At 40.2% G+C, this 22,513-nt stretch overlaps 1 protein-coding gene across 1 annotated transcript in view; it reads right to left on the reverse strand.

Moving 5' to 3' along the window:
• The window catches only part of VWF (von Willebrand factor), a 147,194-nt gene that overhangs the window by 65,116 nt on the left and 59,565 nt on the right, over positions 1–22,513 (reverse strand). Inside the window, exons 22-31 of the mRNA XM_026867575.1 lie at positions 20,674–20,808; positions 17,564–17,710; positions 16,769–16,909; positions 15,089–15,208; positions 14,336–14,492; positions 13,623–13,781; positions 12,229–12,364; positions 8,266–9,602; positions 7,347–7,466; positions 4,972–5,115 (exon numbers count right to left, since the gene is read on the reverse strand). Of these exons, the coding sequence (XP_026723376.1) occupies positions 4,972–5,115; positions 7,347–7,466; positions 8,266–9,602; positions 12,229–12,364; positions 13,623–13,781; positions 14,336–14,492; positions 15,089–15,208; positions 16,769–16,909; positions 17,564–17,710; positions 20,674–20,808 (2,596 nt within the window). The remainder of the gene's footprint in view (positions 1–4,971; positions 5,116–7,346; positions 7,467–8,265; positions 9,603–12,228; positions 12,365–13,622; positions 13,782–14,335; positions 14,493–15,088; positions 15,209–16,768; positions 16,910–17,563; positions 17,711–20,673; positions 20,809–22,513) is intronic.

Raw genomic sequence — 22,513 nt, forward strand, 5'->3', positions numbered from 1 at the left:
AAAAAAAAAAAAAAAAAAAAAAAAAAAAAAAGGCAACAAATGGGCTTTGGAAGCAGAATGACTTCTATACTCATGTGTATTTTAGGCATTAGGCATACAACCCATAAGAAATCAAGATGGAAGTCTTAAAGCCAAAAGCCTTCATCACATGCAGGAGAATAAGTGAGCTGAGAGCAGCGTGACACACAGTAAAAAAAAAAAAATAAATCTACTCTCAGAGGCAGTAGATCTGATGGAGAATGCATGTCTGGTCATCTGTCCCTGACCTCCTGCCCTCTCTTCTCCTACTGCCTCCTAACACATTACACTTATGCTGGTCCTGACGGGCATAACTGCCACAATTAATTTCACACATGCACGCACACACACACACCCCCTTCCCAAATTTGACCATCTAAACATTTATCTGGGTAACTGAACAAAAAGGACTAGCGTGCAGAAGCACTGAGCCCCCAGCAGCCTTTCAGCTCAGTCATTAGGGCATGATTGTTTCCCTGGACATGTCCAGGGAAAAAAACACAAATAAATAAAAAGAAAGAAACAAAACCCACATTGATCTATATAGGCTACTTTAAAAAGGGTGGGTCGGCCATTCCGAAGGCTCCCACCACAGCATAGCATCTTCTCCCCATCTTTCAGTGCTGATACACTCCTGACTACGCTATAGAGTACAAAACAAAAGTCACGTTATTTCAAATAATCGTTAAAGTTATTTCAAATAATCATTAACGCAAATGCAACAGAAGGTGTCTTACAAAGCCAGAGAGGAAAATGGAGAAGGGATGGCATCACTGCACAGACTTCTCCTCTCAGCTAAGACTATGAACATCTGATGCTGAACTGCAGTCAGAAAAGACTTTGTAATAACCTCTGTCTGGTGGCCTTCAACAATACTATTCAATAAAAACTAATTAGTTGAATAATTTTTAAATTTTTTTAAAGTCACCTGATGCACATTCAAGCCAGACTAGACTTGTATTCTGAAGTAATAATTCAGAATGGTTCATGTAGAGGTTCCTGAAAGGACTGAAAGCTGATTAGATGGACATAAACAAGCTTTAAGGACAAAAGACAATCTGTTGAGTAGGGTTGGAACTGTTTACTGGGAGTCCACAGGGAATTGCACTAGATTCTGCCTTATTGAATAATTTCATTAATGATTTGGATAAAGGAGGAAAAAAAAATGTGTAAAAAAAAGGCATGTTAATCTGAATCGCAGATATTAGATTGGGAGCAATTATGAACATCATGGAATGAACTGAAAGAGCACAAGGTGCCCTAGAAATATTTGAAATACATCCAAGAAATAAAAACCAAGATTCATCTCCGAGTAAGCCAATCTGGAGGAAAATAAACAAATGTACAGACATTTAATGATTTGGTGGGTGCCTCAGGGAAAGCAGAAACTTCCTAAAAAGCAACCTTTGCAATTATTTTCTTTAATTTTGTCTGAAATGAGGAATAAAATGTAAAGCCCTCGTGAGGGTCTGTGGAGTTGTGACAGACAGGGGATTCCAGTTAGGCGGAGGTTCCTGCCGGGAACTTGTGAATCAGTGCCTTAAGTGGCCTCAGTGGTTTCACTAACACTTCTGCAACATCTCAACCGAAAAAGAAAAAGTACTACAAGAAGTCTTAATCACCCACAAGTACTGAAAGCTGCCTGGGAAAGAAGCAAAAAAGAAATGGTTCCTCAGCACCTGAAGAGATAAAGAAAACGCCAGCAGTATCTGGACCATGGACACCTCTTTAACCAAGGACTTGTCTAATTAGGAACAACCCTCTGTGATGATAATCCTGAAGCTGGTCTTTATATCTTAATTTAGGGTCTTGACTTGATATTGAATTGGGGTTTTTAATGGAAAATAGCAGTTTCTTTTAGTTTTGAAACAAATTAGCTATTGCAAACTGATCCCAGAGATCGATGCTTTAAGCAGTCAGTTCTTAGCACATTGATATTCTGGCATTAACATGTGCCAATTAACAGAAGGGCTGAACTCTTCATGAACAGCACAGATCTGACAGTCCACCAGCCCACCACCACCGAAAGGAGCAGGCTACGAGGTTCCGCATCCTATCCTCTGCTGTCTCGGCCCTGCAGGTCACAAATCCTGCATTTCTCTTCCCACCAAGGGGTTCTGGTGATGCTGGGCTCCACCAGGACCACATTCAACTCACAGATCTTATAAGAAATGAACTAAAAAAAACATGCAAGCAAACCCAAAAATCTGACAGGACAGTGAATTAAAACAGCTCAGGGAAGAGACTAGTAGGTACTCAAGACTGGCCTCAGAAAGGAGGTGACACCACCAATTCAGGAAGAGCAATGGGGGAGCAAGTGAGGAAGATCTCTGGCTTTCAGTGGATGGGAAACCCTTAGACCAGGGCCGCTGCTTGGGTGGGTGATGGTGGGGCAAGATTTTGAAAATTTGGCATAGATCACATCACTCGGGGCAGAGATCTGAATTTTTAAAAAGTGCTATGGTGGGCTTTTGTTTACTAAACCAAAGGGGATGGTTAGAAAAGAAACATTTACACCTTCTTAATGATGACAGGTAAAGCTGAATGCTACTATTCAAATATGTTAGTATCTACAGAAATTTTCAGTGAAAATATTTTAAATTTTCTTTCATTAGGGGGTGGAGTCCCACTTTTTTTCCCCCCTAACAATGCTTTTAATAGAGTTGAGCCTTATGGATCATACTTCCTCCAAATTTTGACTCCGAGGCAGGCAGTGGGCATGGAAAACGTCAGCATAAGTGAGCTACTTTTAGTAAATGTATAAGCAAGCAAAATCATGTTTTTATAAAGTGTTAAGCAGTATTTACTATAGGGACTGCTCAATGACTCTCCCAAATACCCCGAATGCTAAACAGAGGCATGTTTATGTGATTCTCAGTTCTCTTGCATTCAGTCTTCTAGCTCAATGAAGGTTTACACAGTCAGCTCTTGCCTGCAGTGAGTTTTCTTTTTCCCAGTTATTTCTTATGTGAAGTTGTACATAATTTCATGATGTCTGAATATCCCCAGAGCTTCTTCTCAGTAGGTTACTCGAGCCAAACCTTGCCTGATGTTATCCTATTGCATAAGCATGGGAAAGGTTTGTGGTATATGCTGCTCTTTTTTTGTTCTCTCTTTGCCCACAAATACTCTGTAGTTTTTCATTATTCACTAATAAAATGTATCGTTCTCCTGGAGTTCACTATGGTTAAAATGAAACAGAAAAGGGAACCCTTTCTGTGGTAAAAAAGCCGACTGTTGATCTCAGCTTTTTTTGACTGAGATTGGATGATTTGTATCAGCAAAGACTGAACAAGGATAATGGAGGATTGTGTTTCTACCATAAGGAAGACAGCACAAATGGGAAGAAACAGCGCCAGTCTGATGGTAACGATATTTTTGATAGGTAAATCCTGATCAAGCCCTCGATAGGCTAGAAAAAAAATTCCCAAAGCTACCTCGGGAAGTGCATCACGCAGGCTGAGCCATCTACACTTTTTAAGAAGCCTCTGTGTTTCCAGGGGCTCGAGCACTGACAGAGTGACATGAATGACCGTGCGTTTCCCAGGGATGCTGGGTCTCCTACGCAGTCAGCTGAATTCACACACGTTACAAGGTGCGGGACAGGACCACAGTGACTTATTTTCATTACTTCATTTGGGAGGAACTACTTCTGCTCTATTCCATTTTGGTTCATTATACCACATCCCTCATCACGGTCTCTGAGCATTTTCCAATGAGACATAAACAAATCACTAACGAGTCTGTCATGTGGCTGCCTCTCCCATTTCATTTCCCAAAGGCCGTGTTTTCTCTGTTTATCCTGTAGTTGAGTGTGGCTTACTATACACATTACATGGACAGCTTCACAAAACTTATCTATTTGTACGTAACAATTTATCCCACAACGAGCCTATAGAAGTCTCATCAGCCATCTGGTATTTTTATTTCTCCAGGCTGAGAAAGCAATCATGGCTAATCCTCCTGCGAACTATGGAAGTCAGGTTTTATTTCTCACTTTTCTGTACCAATAACTCTTTACAGTCTGAAGTAGGCCAAAGACCCTAAAAATGTGCGTACTCCTCAACTCTTATAGGACCCTAATGCTAGGTGGTTGCCAGAGCAAATGTATTTCCAGTCCAGAACAACAAAATTCTCAGGGTATCTGGTGAAAGATCAGATACACCGTAGGAGAATCTTTTTTTTTGCTGAACCCTACAACCGATACATGTGTGTGTACTAATTTTCCACAGACCCAGTGGGAAATCTGTGTTATGTTTTAGCACATGAAAATTGAAGTGGACATGCTTTTCAGGATGCAGTTGTCTGCAGCAGCAGATGATGTTTCACATGTAACTCTTCAGCTAAGGCGCTGCCTTAGGCGATCCTTGCTCCCTGGCACCACCCCCAGCCTTGTGCCAGCCCAAGTCCTTGTGGGATCATCACAGCAACTTGGATGAGGGAACTGAACCACCCAGAACACAACTACTGTTTTACTAAGTTATTTTTCAACCAGATGGGTTACACTGGCTGAGCACAGAGGAACAAACACCTGGTGAGGGCAGCTATTGAAGTCAGCCTAAGTAGTTCTGCTGTTAAATGGCCAATCAACTAATCGATGCTGAAATGTTAATGATCAAACTCTTTACTTCTTAATTACGTTTTGCTTGCTTGGAAGATAATGAATGTAAATCCTGAAAATTACCTCAAGGCTAAAAAGAAACCAGCCTTTTTCTTTCTAAAAGACATTAAGTTAAACCCTATTTTGACTAATTTATGGACACATTTTAATAGAGGAAACTGAATCTTTACCAGGGAATGCGCATATAATAAAGATTTAAGTGAACTAAAAAAACCTGAGTCCTACTGCAGAACACTATCACATAAATTGGTGACTGGGGCCAGGCTTTATTTAGCATTTCTGGGTTTTTTTTCCCCTTTTGTTTAAACATCAACATCCATATAATTACTCACCTAGTCTGGTAGGACCTTGCTCCCTTTGTTGAATGGACTGCACCATCTCTACAAGCTTTTCAGTCTCTTGAGGCGCGGTCCATGGAATTTCTAGATTATTTTCCCTGGCATACTGGAGAACTGACACATGAAGTGAAGTATTGCCTGAAGCCGAAAGCAAAAAATAAACATTTTAAGCAGTGCATACAACTGTTTAAAAATAAATCTAAAGAATACGTTATGCTTGCATTTTATATTGAGCACAACTAGACAGGGATTCTTCACCAGCATCTGAAAGCTGCATTTTCAATCAAAAGACCAAAACTGAACTATTCCCAGGTGAAAAAAATATGCAAATACCGCTAGAAACAGTTGATCTGTCAGGAACCAGCATTTAACCTCATATCAATTTGACCATGATTGGTGAATTTCATTTCATTGATCTCCAAATATTCCCTTTCCATTTTAAAATTGTCTAAACATCGTGACTTCTTTTTTTTTTTTTTTTTTTTTTTTTAATGTGCACATTGTTTTGCAAGAGTGGTAGTTGGACGCCCCATTTGTCTGATGGGCCAAGCTTCCCAGATGATTACATTTCATCCAAATATCCTTCTGTCATACATCACTTGAGTGACATACATCAGGCTGCATCATGGGACATAATGCACCTAGGGAGCATGACTTGGAGCAGAATTAAGAGAAATTCCAAGTTCTGCTATTCTCTGACATCCTGGATCTCCCTGTAAAGAGATCATGTAAGATGTACATCATGTAAGAAGTACAAATAAAACTATTAACAGAGGGTCGATACAGATAGCTAATAAATATCCGACTTGCAGAACTGAACTGGGCAATACACTGTTTATAATGATCAACTGGTCTTAGGTTTTCTGCTGTATGCTGAAGATATGTATATAGCATATTATTCTTTATCAACACTTTGTAAAACATTTATGAACAAAGTTAATAATAATTGGGATTTCATGTATTCAAATGTTGCAGCCCTATATCGATATTGAATAGCTTACTCATGACACTTTACAGGTTTCCCATGGTCATCTTAGAGATTTTAAAATCAAGGCTGTAGTAAGGAATCATTTCATAGCTACATTATTATTGTCCTGTTGATGATGTAACATTTGCTATTACAGGCTTCAAAGATAAGGAAAATAGCTAGGCTAAAATAAATTGTCTGTTGGTTTGTTGTTTAATTTCACTCGGCTTGCTTCTCTATACCGTGCATGTACACAGTTATCAGAAACCGTGTCTTCCATGTACAATCTCCAAAAAAATCTAAGTTATTGTAGACATACAGAAATGCTACACTTTCCCTCTAGGACCTCTCCAATTAGTACAGGTGCTGCTAATCACTTCTTTTGGAAGCACAGACATAATACAAACGTGTCAACACCCAGTGGGAAACACCAACAGCAGTTGCTCCATGGAAACGGTTTAATGATGAATTGAAAAAGTACAATTCTGATCAAAAAAAATCCAAGTTTGTTAGAACGAGTGCTCCTGGGAAAACACAGGATCCTGTGCAGCCCCTGCCATGTGAACGGACTGGGTGCAAGGGCACAGTGTCCTAACTTACATGTGCCACGTGGTCCCTTCATGTATGTGCAGGATATACCGCACTCTGCCAGGGTGGCTGCACTGATAATTTCTGTGCTGAATGACCTAACCAGACGTGTGCTTTCCATCAGTACGTACTCCGAAAGCTCAGTGAGTCTAGCACTCCCAAAAAGTGTCTGCCGTCCAACACAGGTCAGGAAATAAAGTTTAAAAAGTCAGTTCCAGCACCCTACGTTAGCCAAAAAGGGCTGGTCAGAACCAGAAAAGCCTGTTCCAATGACCAAAACCTTGCAGCCCATGAACCAAAAACCCTCTGAATTATCCATTCTTATTTGAACCAGAACTGAACTGGAACTATTGTTTTCAAGCCTGTTGAACCTAAGGCAGAACTGAACAAAAAACAAACAGGTATTTTGCTTTTCTGCCACAGAGTTCAGTTCAATCTCCATCCTGTGACAGGGGCGTCTTTGCCTGTTCGACACACAACACTTCTTATGTCTAGTAGAGCAGTAAGGGGAAGTGCTCATCAGAACTATTCCTCCTCACATGATTCCATTAATCTGATGTCAAACCTTTACTCACCTGAACCAGAACAGCTTGGCTTGGGCAGAAACTGAACTGCATCTGAACCAAAAGCTTTATTAACCTGATTGCCCAATATTCACTGAAATTTTTTCTGAGGCATTTAAAAATAAAAATTAACAAAAATTTAAAAATAAAAATTAAAAAAAATAACAAAAGCCTATACTTATAATCTCTTTTGTCCTGTAAAAGCAAAAGGATACAAAACATCTTCATGTGTTTGAAACACAGATACGTACTGGTCACAACACTTTCAATAAATGCCCGCACAAAGTTTTTCATTTCCTCAAACTCTGATGCCCCAATATTGGAACTTCCATCCAGAAGAAACATGACATCCATTGGTTTGTTGCACAACTCTAAGAAGCAGGGGGGGAAGAACAACAACAACACCACCAAAAAATAAGGTTAATTATACATGATAACCAGAAGTAGCATCTGCTAATCTATTGATAGGAGCAGAAAGGGCATTTTGGGAAAAAAAAAAAAAAAAAAAAAAAAAAAAAGTAATGTTCCTTTAATGGAAACCTTGAGATTTATATACAGTGGGATACATGGGTGTTTCAATTTCTTTTTTTCTACCAATGCTATTTAACTCTCAGGAGACTAAAACAAAAACAACAGCAAACAAACCACAAACCAAACCAACAACAAAACCCCAACAACAAACACACACAAACCAAATAAACAAAAACACCAAATACACTACCACCACCCTAAAAACACACACACAAAAAAAAAAAAAAACCAAAAACCAACAACAACAAAAAAAAAACAAGGGGGAAAAAACCCTACAAAGACAATGAAGTCTCAGAATAGATGAAGCATACTTTTAACTTGCTTGAGGCAGGCAGATAAGAATAACATTTTCTCTTCTGTCACCCTCCAACCTATCCAAAATCTATTGTGCTTTACTGACAGGTGGATCCAAGGACTTCTAAGCCTACAGAAGGCTGGCTGCAGGCTGTGCTAAGTTCTGCTAAACTGGGGCAGCATCCTCAGCCTTCAGTGAAGATAAATGGTCCTTCCTGGGCATTTGGACAACACGATACCAAATGAAGATATGGGAACGCTTCAAATTTCCGTGACGTAAGAGGGAAATGAAGGAGACAGGACAGAGGAAAAAAGAAATTACACAGAAAATACATCCAGCTTTACCTGAAATTTCTGTCCAGCGTTTAGAGGAGCAGCACGATTGCAGCACTAGCTCGGGTGCTTCTTCAATAAGTGTGCTATAACTATGCAAGATAATTGGGTTATTAGGCTGACTGATCTTTCTGAGCTCCTGGATATTTGCATTGGGGGTTATGCCTATGGGAATAACATTTATGCTCCTGGGAGGTCGTGTGATGACATCAGTGGAAGGACTGGATGACACCATATATACCAAGTGAGGAACATCTTGCCTGCCCCCATTCACTTCTGTAAATGTGTGCTTAGAAATATAATCAAGGGCATTTCCAGTGTTGGTAGCCTTCCCTCCTTGGTAGGGTATGCTCCTCACCTTCTCAATAATACTTTGCTTTGACTGTATTTCCCTAAAGGAATACTCCAGAGTGACAGTCTCCGAATACTGCATGACCGTAACATGAATATCTTCCTGGCCCACATTCATCTGTGTGATCACCTTCTCAAGGAACTTCTTGACAATATTGAAATTTTCCTCCCCTACATTGTCAGATCCTTCCACAATAAAAGCAATGTCCAGACTTCTGCGAGTGGGTTTTTCTGAAAAGGGGGGTGGTGCTGTGAGTCCCCACGGGGGAAATAAGACACTGGATATGGTTGGAGTGGATGTAGTTTGTAACAGAGAGCTTTCTTCGGGTCCAAGATCACACAGATGATCAATGAGGACATCCATATTATCCATGAGCTCTAACACATTGTTCATTAGGAAGGCTCTATTATCTGGTGACTGCTTTTCAATGAACCTGATTTGCTCCAGATAGACATGCGGTCCAATCCCCACAGGTGTTACTGTGATTTTTTTATTCTTCAAAGCTGTGAGGATGCTGCGGAGCTTTCCTGGAGACTTGCTTGCTATAAATAGCACTGCAATTCTGGCAGCATTGGTCCTTTCTGCTTTTCCAAACACATGAAACACAGTGTATTTAAGGACTTCAGCGGCAGACGCTACTTCATCACCTGTGTATTTTATGTTTTGGACAATTTTTCTCATCTGGGACTGTGTTTTCATATCTTTGAGGCCAAGATAGATCGTGGGGCCAGCCCTATACACTAGAATTGACACTCGGATTTTCTTTTGGGAGATGTGGAGTTTCTTCATCATGCCAATTATGAAAGTCTTCAGCTGTTCAAAGTCCTCCTCGGACAGTTTATTGGAGCCATCCACTAGGAAGGCCAAGTCCATCATCTTGCTGCATGAGTATTCGCTGGGTGGCAGTTCAACGTCCTCCTCTGTAGCAGGTGTTGGTGTTACGGTGTTGTCCACTGGTTCACAGGCTACGCAGGTTAAGTTCTTCCCTTCACAGAGACTACAAAAATCACAAAAGTAACTGTGAAATACCAGTGCTTATAATAACACATCACCCACGTCTAATAAAAGAATGCCCAAACAGGAGCAGTTAAATATCTCAAAAGCACAGCAAATCCAAAACACGACGTGAGTGATATTTTTTCCCCCAACATACCTCCCCACAACTCCCCACGAGGTCTTGTACAGCTAAATCCTGTATGTTCATACACATTTCTTTAGATCCAGGAAACACATGACAAACTGACGTGTTTGTCAGAGAAAATGATCCTTGTAACAGCCTTTGGCAGAACGTGTAAAATCTGTGGAAATTGTCTAGAAATCCACTGAGCCTGAGCAATACAGGTGTTTACAAGCCACTGGTGGACTGAACTGGCAGATCTGGTTTGCTTCACAAGGAAGACAAAACATGAGGCAAACTGGAGGCAGCTAACACAAAGTAGAAAAGGAAAGATGCGTTTAGCTCTGATACGACCTAACAGACTCAGCGATGAGGCTAGGTTTACCTCGGTTTTAACCTTCATGAAAATAACAAACAGCTTTTTTTCTACCTCTAAAGTGTATTGCTTTCCTTTTCTTATTCCTGACTTCGTTTTGTTTGGAGTACAGCTTCGGCACATGTTCGTCCTCCATTTTTTCATGTCTCCTTTCTTATCTTCCTCTTATTTACTGTGTTCCCTGTTTCAGTCCCTTTTCTCATATCAAATGATGTATTTCATTTCTAGCTGTTATCTCCTTCTGGCTCTATTTGTCTTGCCTTAACATTTCTACTCACCTCCATTAGTACATTTTTCTCTTCCCCTTTCCATCTCAGCTCCCATTTTTCTTTTTTTTTCCCAGCTCTGCTTTTTCCACTATTCATCCTTCCATACCACCATGAGAGTTTTCACCTCTGTCACCCTCCACCTTTTAGGAACTTGTTTATAATTCATCTCTTTCTATCTTTAGCAAGGCTTTAACACTTCTGCCCTTCTAATTCCTGGTCACGTCATACTCTTTCCTTCACTTATCAGTGCAAAGAACGTGATTGTGCTCACACAGAGTGGTACAGACTCAGCCAGTGCATTTTCCTTGTCTTACAGGACAGTCCAAGAAATAGAATAAGTCTATGAAAGAGCAAGGACTTAATAAAATGTTTGTTTTCACTGCCAGAGAAAACCCAGGATGCACAAACTAAACAAGTCAGCACTGGAAGAAGGTGCCATTTTCAAGCAAAAGACTTCACTTTACACGTGGCACCTTCATTTAAGTTCTCCCAGCATTATATTCTTTTCAGACTGCCTTTAGTGTCTTCCTAATTGAAGAATGCACAGCTACTTTTGGCATTAGCGTATAGCAACAGAAGATTTATTATTTTAATCTGAATATGAACGAGCCTCTTCTAGTTTCCAATTTCCTTTGGATATTTGCTATAAAATTCATTTTTGTGCAATATTTTCTATTGTTTGTACAGATGGTGTAGGCATCTAAATTAGGTGACAGCTATGCAAAAGGATGTTTCCCTAGTGAGGTAAGTTTTCCTAATGTTCTGAAATCTTTTGTGAGCAGCAGCCAGCGTATCAACATTTAAGATAAATTATTATTAAGGATTACAAAAAACAGGGAACAGAGACTCATTTATGAAGACTCTTTTTTTGACCTCTTGGTGGAATTCAAAAAAAAAAAAAAAAAAAAAAAAACAACAAAAACTTAATTAATTAGCCTAACAGTCTCATGCCCCAGGTTTATAGCACAGGCATACACTAACCCTGGCAAGAGGACAGGAATAAGTTCATACCCATTCAGAGCTTCTGTGAGGTTCAGGGCATATGGAGCTAAGGTGCTAGTCTGGGCTAATAGTTGCTACAGTTTTACAACTCAGTTTCTATTAAATACAGTCAAATTACAAGATGGAAAACTCTCCTGTATTCAAAGCGTTACAAATGACTAGCGAAAGTATCCAGCAGAGGTCTAGACATCTGAAGAATACCAAATTTTCAGATACTACAGGCCATGGCATAATATGCCACCAGGCAGTAGACAGAATTAAAATTGATGCTATTTAATTCAGTGTACTGAATTTAAATTGCAGCACTGTGCACCCTGCCATTAATTTCATCATATCTGGAAATGTGTGCTTGCAGGATCAGGCCACTGTATATCATCTTAAAATCTTGGGGAAATTGGTTTTCCAATAGTAGTGCACCATTCCAACTGCTAATCATCTCAGCAAGTTCTAGACTGAGCGCACATTCAGATCTTGCACGATACACAGGATTTTTTAGTACTGGCAGAAGAAAAGAGTCTGGTGGCTTTACTGATGTTGAATCACACCTTACACAAAAAGAAGTGGAGCATCTGAAGCCAACAGGGCCACCTACACATGGGAAAAGTCCTTTTTTGAAAGGAATTTATGAATTTCACTTGCTTCAATTCAGCTGACATCCTATAATCCTTACTGTCACTGAAAAACTTCAGCTTCAGATTTTATGTGAAGGGATACTGACATAAAAGATGGTTTCCAAGCTTCATCTTCAGTGGTGTATTTAAAGTTACATCCAAAAAACTTATTCATGTGGATGTGCTTCATCTCGCTGCCTTCATCTGACTCAACATGCACACTCTTTCACTGCATAAACCCATCCTACCAAGACTGACAGTGCTGTGGATCGTCTCTGTTCAAAACTGTTCTCCTTCCATGCAGGATCTTGACATCTCCAACTGCACACACGGGACAGTCTTCTGGACTGACACAATCCAGGGACAGTTCATCAAGTATTTTCCCTGTTTCAAAATAGCAAAGTAGTATAAAGATGCCAATTTTCATGAATTGCAAAACTAATCATCCCATTTACCCCACTAAAAAAAAAAAAACAAAAACAAAAAAAAAAAAACAACCACCAAACACAACAACAACAAAAACATAACAAGGCTTCCAAGTTGGGCTCAAGCATTCTGAGTACTGTGCTTGTGTTATGGCCACTGCCAGCTTGACACAGAGAAGTATTTCCATCCTTCATAACCGCTTTTGTTTAGATATTGGACGCATTTAACCCAGTGTATAACCTGCAACAGCCCAAACTATACAGAACATGACTATATCTTTAAAACAAAACATTGAAGATGAGAAAATGGCATTTTCCTTTTCACATGTATATTATTTATTTCTCCCAGTATCCCCCACCTCACCCTGATCAGAGATACCAGGACTCAGAATAGCTATTTTGGGTCTTAAAATCCCTTCTTTCTTTGCCTTCATGTCTTTTCACTCTGTCTTTAGGAGTTCTTTATTCATCTGAGTTTTGCTTGTCTTTCATTCCTTCCCTTTCTGTCTGTCTTTCCTCTCCATACCCCATATTTCCCATTATTTTTTCCTGTCCCTTTTCTATGAGATAGCTGCTGGGAACAGTTAAGCTGAGAGCTCAGGCTCACAGGGGGGATGCCTGCTGGGCACTCTCAGGAGTATCAGAGCCCTGGAGGGACTAAGCAGGTCAAGGCAATGGGTTTCCCCTACTGCGGTAGTTGCTCTGAAAGAGAGCATTTGTGAGCGTCCAGCACAAATTCATACCCTCCTTTAACCACAGAGTCAACAATATCTGTTGCTACACAGACTCTAATCCTCCTGTCTTCCTTCCTTACCACCCTGTTCACATTCTCTCTCGTTCTTGTTGTCAGTGTTTCTTTCATCCCTCTCTTCTAGGCACCATTTCATGCTCCACACACAGAGTGCTCATTACACAAACTCAAGCCAGGATGTCTAACCACCTCCCTCCTTATGGAGTAAGAAATTGTGATGAAAACGCATCAGTAAGCCTGGTAAAGAATTAACCGCTACATCTAAGTCTTTTGTAATCTCCATGCTTTACAAATCTGTGAATATTTCTGCATTGTCGAACCTCTTTCCATGCAATAGGAACACTTAGGATGTTAAAAAAAAACCCAAACAAACAAACAAACAACCCAACTCTACGGCAATACCTACAAGTACCAGGAGCATAGCTGAAAAAGATGAGTAACTGCTTAAAGCCAAAGGTGGACTTACCTGCAGGACAGTGTACATGGCATCCCTCCACACAGTGCAGGGGGCACTCCAAAGGCTGTGGGTGCTGGCATGTTACAGGACAAGCAGGTCCACAGCTATTATATCGCCATTCACACTGATAATCTAATTCTTGTTTGTTCAGGTCCTCGCAGCTTTGTGCTACGCAGTGGAAGAATCAAAGGTGAAAAAGTCAAACCAGAGTGTATTCATCACATCTCTCAGAACTACGACACCAAACTTGCTATAAAGCGGACCACATACACATAGAAAGATTTCCATCTTTAAATTTAGGTGTGGGGTTGGTTTTTTTTTTTACTATAACCAAGGTAGGGCACTTCACATTTAGATCTTTCTTTTTTTTTTCAAATAATAAAACAGAGATATTTGGTTTTGATTTAAAAAAATGCAAAATAACCCAAACTTTAAGCTTTAATTAATATATAGTATTACAGAAACCATTTCTTTCTCTAGATTTTGTTGTACCACAGATTATTATAGCCCTTAACGGAGAGCATGGTTTTTCCAGGTATGGCTCTGAACGTAATTAGAAAAGGGAGTGGAAATGTCACTGTGAGCTGCTAACCCAGTCCTATCAAAGTGAACTTTTCTGGACATCGGTGGGAACGGAGCTGGATGAGAACAATCTGAGCCAACAGTTTGATCAAAAGCTTGAACCTTTTCACCTGCTTCTTTCTCATCTACCCTGTACTTACGGCACAGAGCTGGTGATCTCCAGTGAACAGCAACACCCTTTTGTGCACAGACGTGTGCATAGGCTGCTATAGCATCACAGAAGCAAGCGCAGTCCCCAATAGATTCACAAGCACAGGTGTCATACATGCAAATATCTATGTAGGGCTCAGGATTCACCTACAAAACAGAAATACGGGCTACAGTACACTCAGTGATTCCCTTCATCTCCTTCTTGTAGACAAACTTCAGATGGTTTGGCTGCTCCATTTGCTAAGAGTTGAGGTGCCACATAAATTAGTGCAGATCTTCCTGCTATGTCAGCAACGACTCGAATTGGGCCACATCCTCAAAGCTGCTATTGCCACTAGCATTTATTGCCCCTTTATAGTCAACATATGGATTAAATTCACATGGTTTGGGGCCCCATAACCCTCTTGTGCAGCAGCTTGGGTAGACTGCGGTCTGAACGGCATTATATTAGCTCAGCTCCCCCTCCCCTCAAATCTCAACCCTTGTGCTTGACTTCACATGCCAGTCTCAGGGCTTTAGGTTAAAATTTCCCTCAAGCAAGTAGCTTACTACTAGCCCCTATCCTGCATTTTCCCATGAAGGATCAGCTACGAGACAGGGTCGGAGATGAGAATGCCAACTAGTCAGCCTCCTCCAAGTCCTGTGTGCTGTCAGCACAACCATACTTTTCCCTTCAGCTGTAATCAGTGTCGGCACAGATCATGCAGAATTGAAGAACGTGAAATACGTGACTCAATACTCACAAGTTTCTTGCATTCTTCAAAGAGATCCCCAGACAAAATGCTGCATGACGTTTCTACCATCATCTGCTTCACTATGTTTCCATTACACAGCGGAGACATCGAGGTCTGTGCCCAGTTGGGCTTAATATTGTAAGAGACAAGCAGACATTTCATTAGATTTGCCTTCAGGACCTCAGGACTCCACAAACTGAAGAGACTCGCTAGCACTAGAAATTTTTCATGACAAAGGAAATTGTTTCTTTGAGTAAAGTTTCAACCCATTGTAGGACAGGCACAGACCCTGCCATGGCAGAAATCAGAGTAGAACAGGCCATCACCTACATTTTCTCCAGTCCTTACTTGCATGCTGCAGTTTTAACACAGGCATTCTGATGACAGAAAGTCCTACTGTACCAAACATCCATCCTGAAAAACAATCATTCATGGCTCTACACAACGCCCACGAGACTCACGGGTATGATCAGTCTTCAGCAGGCAATACCCAAGGCCACTTCTGAAAAAGAATGGCTCAGTAGTCTCCCCCTCTCCCGTTTAATTTATCTAAGAACAACGACCACTAGTATTGACATGGCATTTACCCTGCAGTCGCCTTCATCATTGTGACTACTTCTGTGCTACAATCAAGTCATACCAAAAGCAGTGACATTCAGCAAGATAACGCTGTGGTTGCGTCACACTCGCATGTAATTAGCAAACTAGCCCAAAAGATTTCATGTGATCAAAGATGCTTCATTTTATTTTCTGATAATGTAAATCTTCAAAGGAAAGATCTAAAAAAGGCCTCTCCTCCCCTTTCGCTCTGAAAATTTAGAGGAATTTTCGAGAGAAAATTTTCAGTCCTAAAAACATCACCCGAATGAAATGCTTCATTTTACAGACGGCAAAACAAATTGTCTTCAAATTGTTTCCTCACACTTTTTGATTTGGAAATAACTTTTGGCCACAATTATTTGTCAGCTCAAGACAAATCTATTATTCAATTTCATTCTTTCAAAACTCTGTATTTAGGAAGAGGAAGTACATCTCGTGTGTAGCATAATTAGTACACCATGATATCACCTAATCTCTAGCACCGGGTCATAGATAACACTTTCAGACAGCAGGTAACCTCCTCAAAATCCAGAAGCAGTGATAGATGGCAATAAGGTCTTACATCCCCTCCTGTATCTTGCTTTTTCTCTTCAAGCCTCCCCAGTCTGAAAATAAGAACTGAATGCTCTTTAAAAAAGATTGAGAATTATATAGAAAGAAATTAACCTGAACATTCATAAATGTTCATAAATGGACAGACTAAGATCTGGGATGTAGAAGTTTGGATAGGGAAGTACAAAATTTGTATCTGAACTCCCCGTCTGAATGTTTCAGCTGTTTTTTTTAGATTAAGCTCTAAAATGAGATATCCAGTTATACCTGGGTTTCAAGAATCTGGGCTGGCAGACTCTGTGAACAGCCTTTACCGTACAGATCAGTTATTTTAATATTCATCTGAAGCCAGGCAGCACAGAGACCTTAAATAAGTTAATTGATCTTTTATCGGGTTTCAAGAAATAATATTATTTGGCAAAAATACGGGGGAATGAGTTAATTTCTATTCATTTTTATCCTTTCAAACCTCTTTGCCCCCTCTCGAGTGATACCGTAACACTTATTGATTACTTTTCACAGTTCATTCACAATCACCTTTTCAACATCAGCACAGTATGGATTAACCTTCCAAGAATTCCCAAAGTCAACTGGATCTACTTCAAGATGTTCATTGCTGCTGGTCAAATCATTGTTTTGGATTCCATCAAAATTTCCACACAGACCACACACTTGATCCTTGAAGGGAAAGAAACACAAAATACATAAATCTTACATCTGTAGACTGGCTTAGGGTTTTGTTAAGAAGTCCTTTTAGCCTAGTTCTCTAATGGCACAGGGTTTAAAAACTGAATTATCCCCAGTCTTGCCAAGTTCACTAAAATAGACATAGTCTCTCACAGAGAACATTTAGCTCATATTCCCATTCTACCTAGCTGAAAGTAGGACAATACTGTCCCCGAGGACTCCAGGAAGCAAGACAACAATTCTGATCAGTGGTGCCTGTTGCCTCTGTTTGGAGTATATCCCTCCAATCCCATTGTATTCCTGGAGTTGACTGTCCTACTGCAATCACTAGTACATCTGGCTCCTTATACTGCTGCTCCTGAATACAGAAGAAATCACCCAAGGCATAATTATTCTGAGGCACCACAGCATTCACACTTTCTGTCATAGCTTGTCTCCAATGACCCAGAATTTACCCCTTACATTTGAGCTACCAGGAAAGTAAGCAACCCTTATGGTATAAAAAAATCCCTTCGTTTTCAGTCAAGTGCCTAATACTCCATGGAAACGTATCAGCATGTCTGCATAAAAACACCGCTATTCTCCAGGGACAGGGTAAGTGCATTCTTTAGTGAGAATAAGTAGTAACGCAAAAAAAACACTTACTTTGAAATTGCCTTTTAAGATAACTGAGACTCCCATGGCCAGATCCCAGGTCACACTGATGCTTTTGCCCAGTAAAATGATGTAATAACGGCCAGACCTCATGACTTCTACATCACTGTCATCTTTAGGAGGTACCTTGATGTTTACCTGAACAAGAAAAGCACACTGTGCTATCAATCATGCCTCTGATTACTATTTCACATAGGTCACTTTCCCACTGGGATACATGCTTATAGGTTGACAGCTATTTTCAAACACTGTTCTCCAGAGAACAGAGTCCCCATACACTATGCAGATGCTCCGGAGCACTTGCAGAACTGTAAGCAAGTTATGGGGAAGGAACAGATTACAGGATAGTCTCTACTCTGAAAAATTTCTGTTGATAAATTATTGCCTTAGAAACAACACTTCTGAACAGAAAATTAGGATACAAGTACAGCGCTTCAATCACATCACATTTCCATCATTTTGAACGTGGCAATGTCCCGTGTGCTCCCAAGATATAACATGCACTCACCACAAATGCTGACACACAAAGCAGTGACTAAACAGAAGGAGGGCTGATAAAGAGGGCAGGGTATACCAAATTAAGGATCAGTTCAGTATTCAGTCAATGGTTCACTGAGTAATCACATTTTGGTTTATTTCATCTTTTTTAAGAAACTGACAGTTCTGTGCTCCTGAGGCAGGTAGCGACAAAAGGGCTGCTTAGGTTTAAGAGTAATGTCAACTGGGAGAACCACATTGATCAGTGGCCTCTGAAGAGCCAGAGCCTGATTCTGAATTCAGGAAGGATTTTCTTCCCAACCAGCTACACCAACAGGAAGAATCCTCAGAGGTTCGTTTCGGTGTCTCTTCAATTTTCCATCATTTTCACTTCCCCCATGTGCGTCTTTCTCTTTCCATCTGGCTGCAAATTCACTGCCTCTAGCTACCAAGAATTTAAGAGATTAATTTAAAATGTTTTCTTTCACACCATAATCCCCTTTCAATGGGAACTCTAATAGGTTTATTAACCACATTTGGAGAGAAAGGTTTGGCATGGCTGTTACTTTAAGCACCATGAATGCATTAACTGAAAACTGCTTACTTGTGGAAGAGGCAGATTAAAACTTTCAATCAGTACAAATAGTGATTAAAGCAAGGGAGAAAGAGGTGCCCACAAACCATTCACACACTCCTTAGTTTGAGGGCAAAATATTTCCTTATCCCACTATACTTTCTTGCTCAAATCAGTAAAAACTCAGTACTATAATTCAATTCTGTTCATCTCCAGGTTATTATCAGAAACCTTTATCCTCAGAGAAGACAGTTTACAACTTCCAAGGATCTCCTAAACAATGCCTTCAACGTCTTTAGGGAAGAATATGTTAAAAGGAAGCTTTTTCATCTTCTCCTATGCCCAATGTATTACTATACAGTCTAGTTACACTTGGTCACGTCACTTCTAAATATAGTAGTCTCTGTTTTTTCCAAACTCAGGCAAAAAACAGAGGAAGACAAAGCTGAGATGGGAGGTTGACCATAACTTGTAAGTTTATGGAGGCTTTTTGCCCAACCATGAAGTCATAAACTTTTGACCTTGAAAACTGGCAGATTTATTTGTTTTAGAAAAGCAAAAATTATTTCATGGTAATTTGTTTTTAATGTGAGCCAGAACTGTAACATGCAGATACTTCAATTAAGCCTCCCTTTACTCTAAAACTAGAAACTGCTCTCAAAACAACATCATCTTAAAACAATGCTGCTTGGAAACATTTTAATGACAAAAATAGACTAGATTCTCCTGCTTGCTTCTAAGGATTCTTGTGGAAAAAGAGTGTAGGAAGTAACCACTGTGTGAGAATTTGATTTTCCCCAATCTCTCCTTGGGTTGCTGTTATTCCTAAAGGAAACGTGCTCTAGATATTATTACACTGAGCCTTAAACTCTCTAGAAAGACAGCTAAAAATTCAGCCAAGGTCGTGTGGACAGCCTTGAGATACAGACCTCGCTCTTGCAAGGACATACTCTCCCAGGATCCAAACACCTGCTGCTGTGGTTGCTGGGTGCCCAATGACCTCCTCTCTTTTCTAGCCTTTCTTGAGATGTCCAAAGGAATCACAGTTTTTCTGAAAATCTGTCACTTACAGAAGTTTTCTGACAAAACTTGGCTCTACAGTATTACCCTGCACTACTATTCACCCTCACCCACGTAGGGGATTCTTTAGCAGTAGAAAAATTTTGGTTGGGCAACCAATATGTCCTAATGTTTGTTCTTCCAGCAACCAAAAGCCTGCATGGTTCATATGCTGTCAAGATGCACTGAAAAGACACACTTTATAAAGGTCATGTTTTACAAGTTCCTGTTAAGCATCAGTGGCACACAGCAATCCGCAGGCAATCCGCAGGCTTTGCAAAACCCAGCTTTGTCTGTTGACCCAAACAAGACACGTTTCACTGGGAACATTTTTGCAAACCTCTGGTCCAGATACTAGTTCAGAGCACGGTACTTCTGAAAAGTGAGCAATTGAAACACTATAATCCGCTGTAGTTCTGTATGTTTGAAAGCACAGACTGTCTTAATCGTTGCAGTGCTCAAGGCAAAGAGCTGAACTTTGTCCCTTGGAAAGCTTTTTTCCTGCAGTGGGGGGATAGGGAAAGGAAGAATCCAGTCATCTGGATTTTCCATCTGACTGTTTAACAGGGGAAAGGATAGTTGATATTTGCTTCTGCACTATCAACTTGTGTAAGCTACGACTTCTTTTTTTCCTGTGTGCTCAGTCCTTCAGATGGCTAAATTAGGTCTGAAGCTTTACTAGTCATGGGACAGGAACTCTTCTTTGCACTACACATAGCTTAAAATAGACTTGGACCTCCCACGTTCCGGAAGGGCATTCCTCATATGAGCTTGCATTGAACAGCATTCTTATCTGACATAGATTTGTTGGCATCAAGCAGAAATACCAAAATGTCATTATACTTCTGGGAGCAAAATGGATAATTACAATCCTGCTAATCTGTTCATTTTATCAGGAACCACTGAGTGTGAGATCATTCATGCCTCATTTTACTAAACAACCTGACATTCTTTTCTCCAAAAAAAGGGAACGAAAGAGAAGTGTACGTACGTTTCCATTAAACAACTCTATTTCCCCACTTTCATACAGAATGATAACCCTTTTGGTGCACTTTTCTCCAGTGAAGCCACAGCCTTCATTTGAAATTAGTATTCGGAATGTTCCAGAGTTATCCTTGCAGAAATCCTATCAGATGAAAATAAATGAATGAGTCATTAATGTGGAACGTTTAAAAAACACACACAGATCTATGGAGAAAAAGGAAGTCTCAAATAATACCCTCTGTAATCTGTGGCCAGTATGTTGACATGCCAACTGTTCCCATATTAATCTATTTTGTGCCCAGCCTTTGATATTCGTGTGGTCCACACCCTTAAAGAATGACAGAGGCTCTGCCAGCGACACACACGTGTGAGTGTTTTGCAGGGTATTTTGGGGCGGGGAGAATCCATGCTATTACGGTATCTGTGATATTTTAAAGATGTACAATTGGCACAGTATACCTCTTAATATACAGATATTAATTGATTTAACAGTGAAAACAAGACTCTGCAGCTTTAACGGTAAAATAAAAACATAAACCTAGAAGGTTATGTTAGAAAGGAGGCTTAGAAGGAAACTTGCTGCACAGTCTTGAACAAAAAGTTTGATGCTCACGTTTTCCCAACTGCACACGAATAATAATTACAATCATGTCAACCTATTTCTTGGGGAGCAATTATGTAGTTTAATGTATTGACTTTCTTTTAAGATAAATATTTCTGAGACGCATGGAGAGCTAGTAGTGCATTTTTATGATGACTCATGACTCTCAGGCCTTTTAATTTTTTGGGTTTGTTTTATTTCCAATAAAAGAAAAAGACCCTGTCTATAGCTGTCCATGTTTGTCATTCAAGGAAAACAAATTTTCAATTTAAACAGTTCTGTAGTACTTTATGCTATCACCACCCCTAAGAACTTTACCCAGAGCTCTCACTAGTATCAGAGCAACCATTCTTCTAAGGTAATCCAGCTGGCAGGTAATCCAGGCGGGAGCATATTTCAAAGACCTAGCCAGAGACAGGTTGATGACACTTTTCTGCCCAAGGAGAACTGCAAGGAGAAATGTGCCTCATGAAGAGGGTCTGTGGGGAAAATAGTAGCCGACCCAGGAAACTTGTCCCTTCATAACTGCAGAATACTTTTGTTATTAATTAGCAGTGGATCCATTTAATGTTAGATCAAATTTTCAGACAAATCCTTCTTTTGCATGCCCATTTTTAAACACACGGTGGTTTGCATCTGTAGGTGAGCATTAATCTTATTCAACTCTACAATTCTGGCTGCTCCCAGAAATCACAAGCTGATGTTAGCGTGCTATGTTTTTATCCACCTCTCCCCTTTGCTGCAAAGAAAATGGATATTGTCAGTGTAGTCCAAACAGGCTGGTACAACGGAACAGGATGGTGAATTTTGCCAAAGTGAATGAGCAGAGTCTGTGCCCTGGATGCGTTAAAGGAAGGTTCACCCATCACTCCTTGTGTCACTCGGTCAGGCAGTAAGCCATCACTACAGGACAAAGAGGCTAGTGGGGAATGAGGAAAGATGGATTTATGGGTATCTACAATTCCTTGTTAGGGATGAGATTCAGAAAGCTCCTCTCTGTACCACTCTGCTATCACAGGAATTATGACTGACAGCTAGACACAGGAAAACCCAATTCATTTCTATAGAATACATTGCAAGCTTCAAAGTTCTTGAGGCATCTTTGAAATCATTAATAACCTTTGCTGTCCTCTACCATACATCTGGCTTAGTAGTTAAGTTTACTGTGATTTATCCAAACACTGGACTTCTCCCCTGGTCTAAAACACCTTATATATTATCAGACACCTTCCTTGGCATTTGACAT

This window comes from Athene cunicularia (genome assembly GCF_003259725.1).
Source record: "Athene cunicularia isolate RWA chromosome 1 unlocalized genomic scaffold, athCun1 chr1_part2, whole genome shotgun sequence".
In the NCBI taxonomy this organism is placed as follows: domain Eukaryota; kingdom Metazoa; phylum Chordata; class Aves; order Strigiformes; family Strigidae; genus Athene; species Athene cunicularia.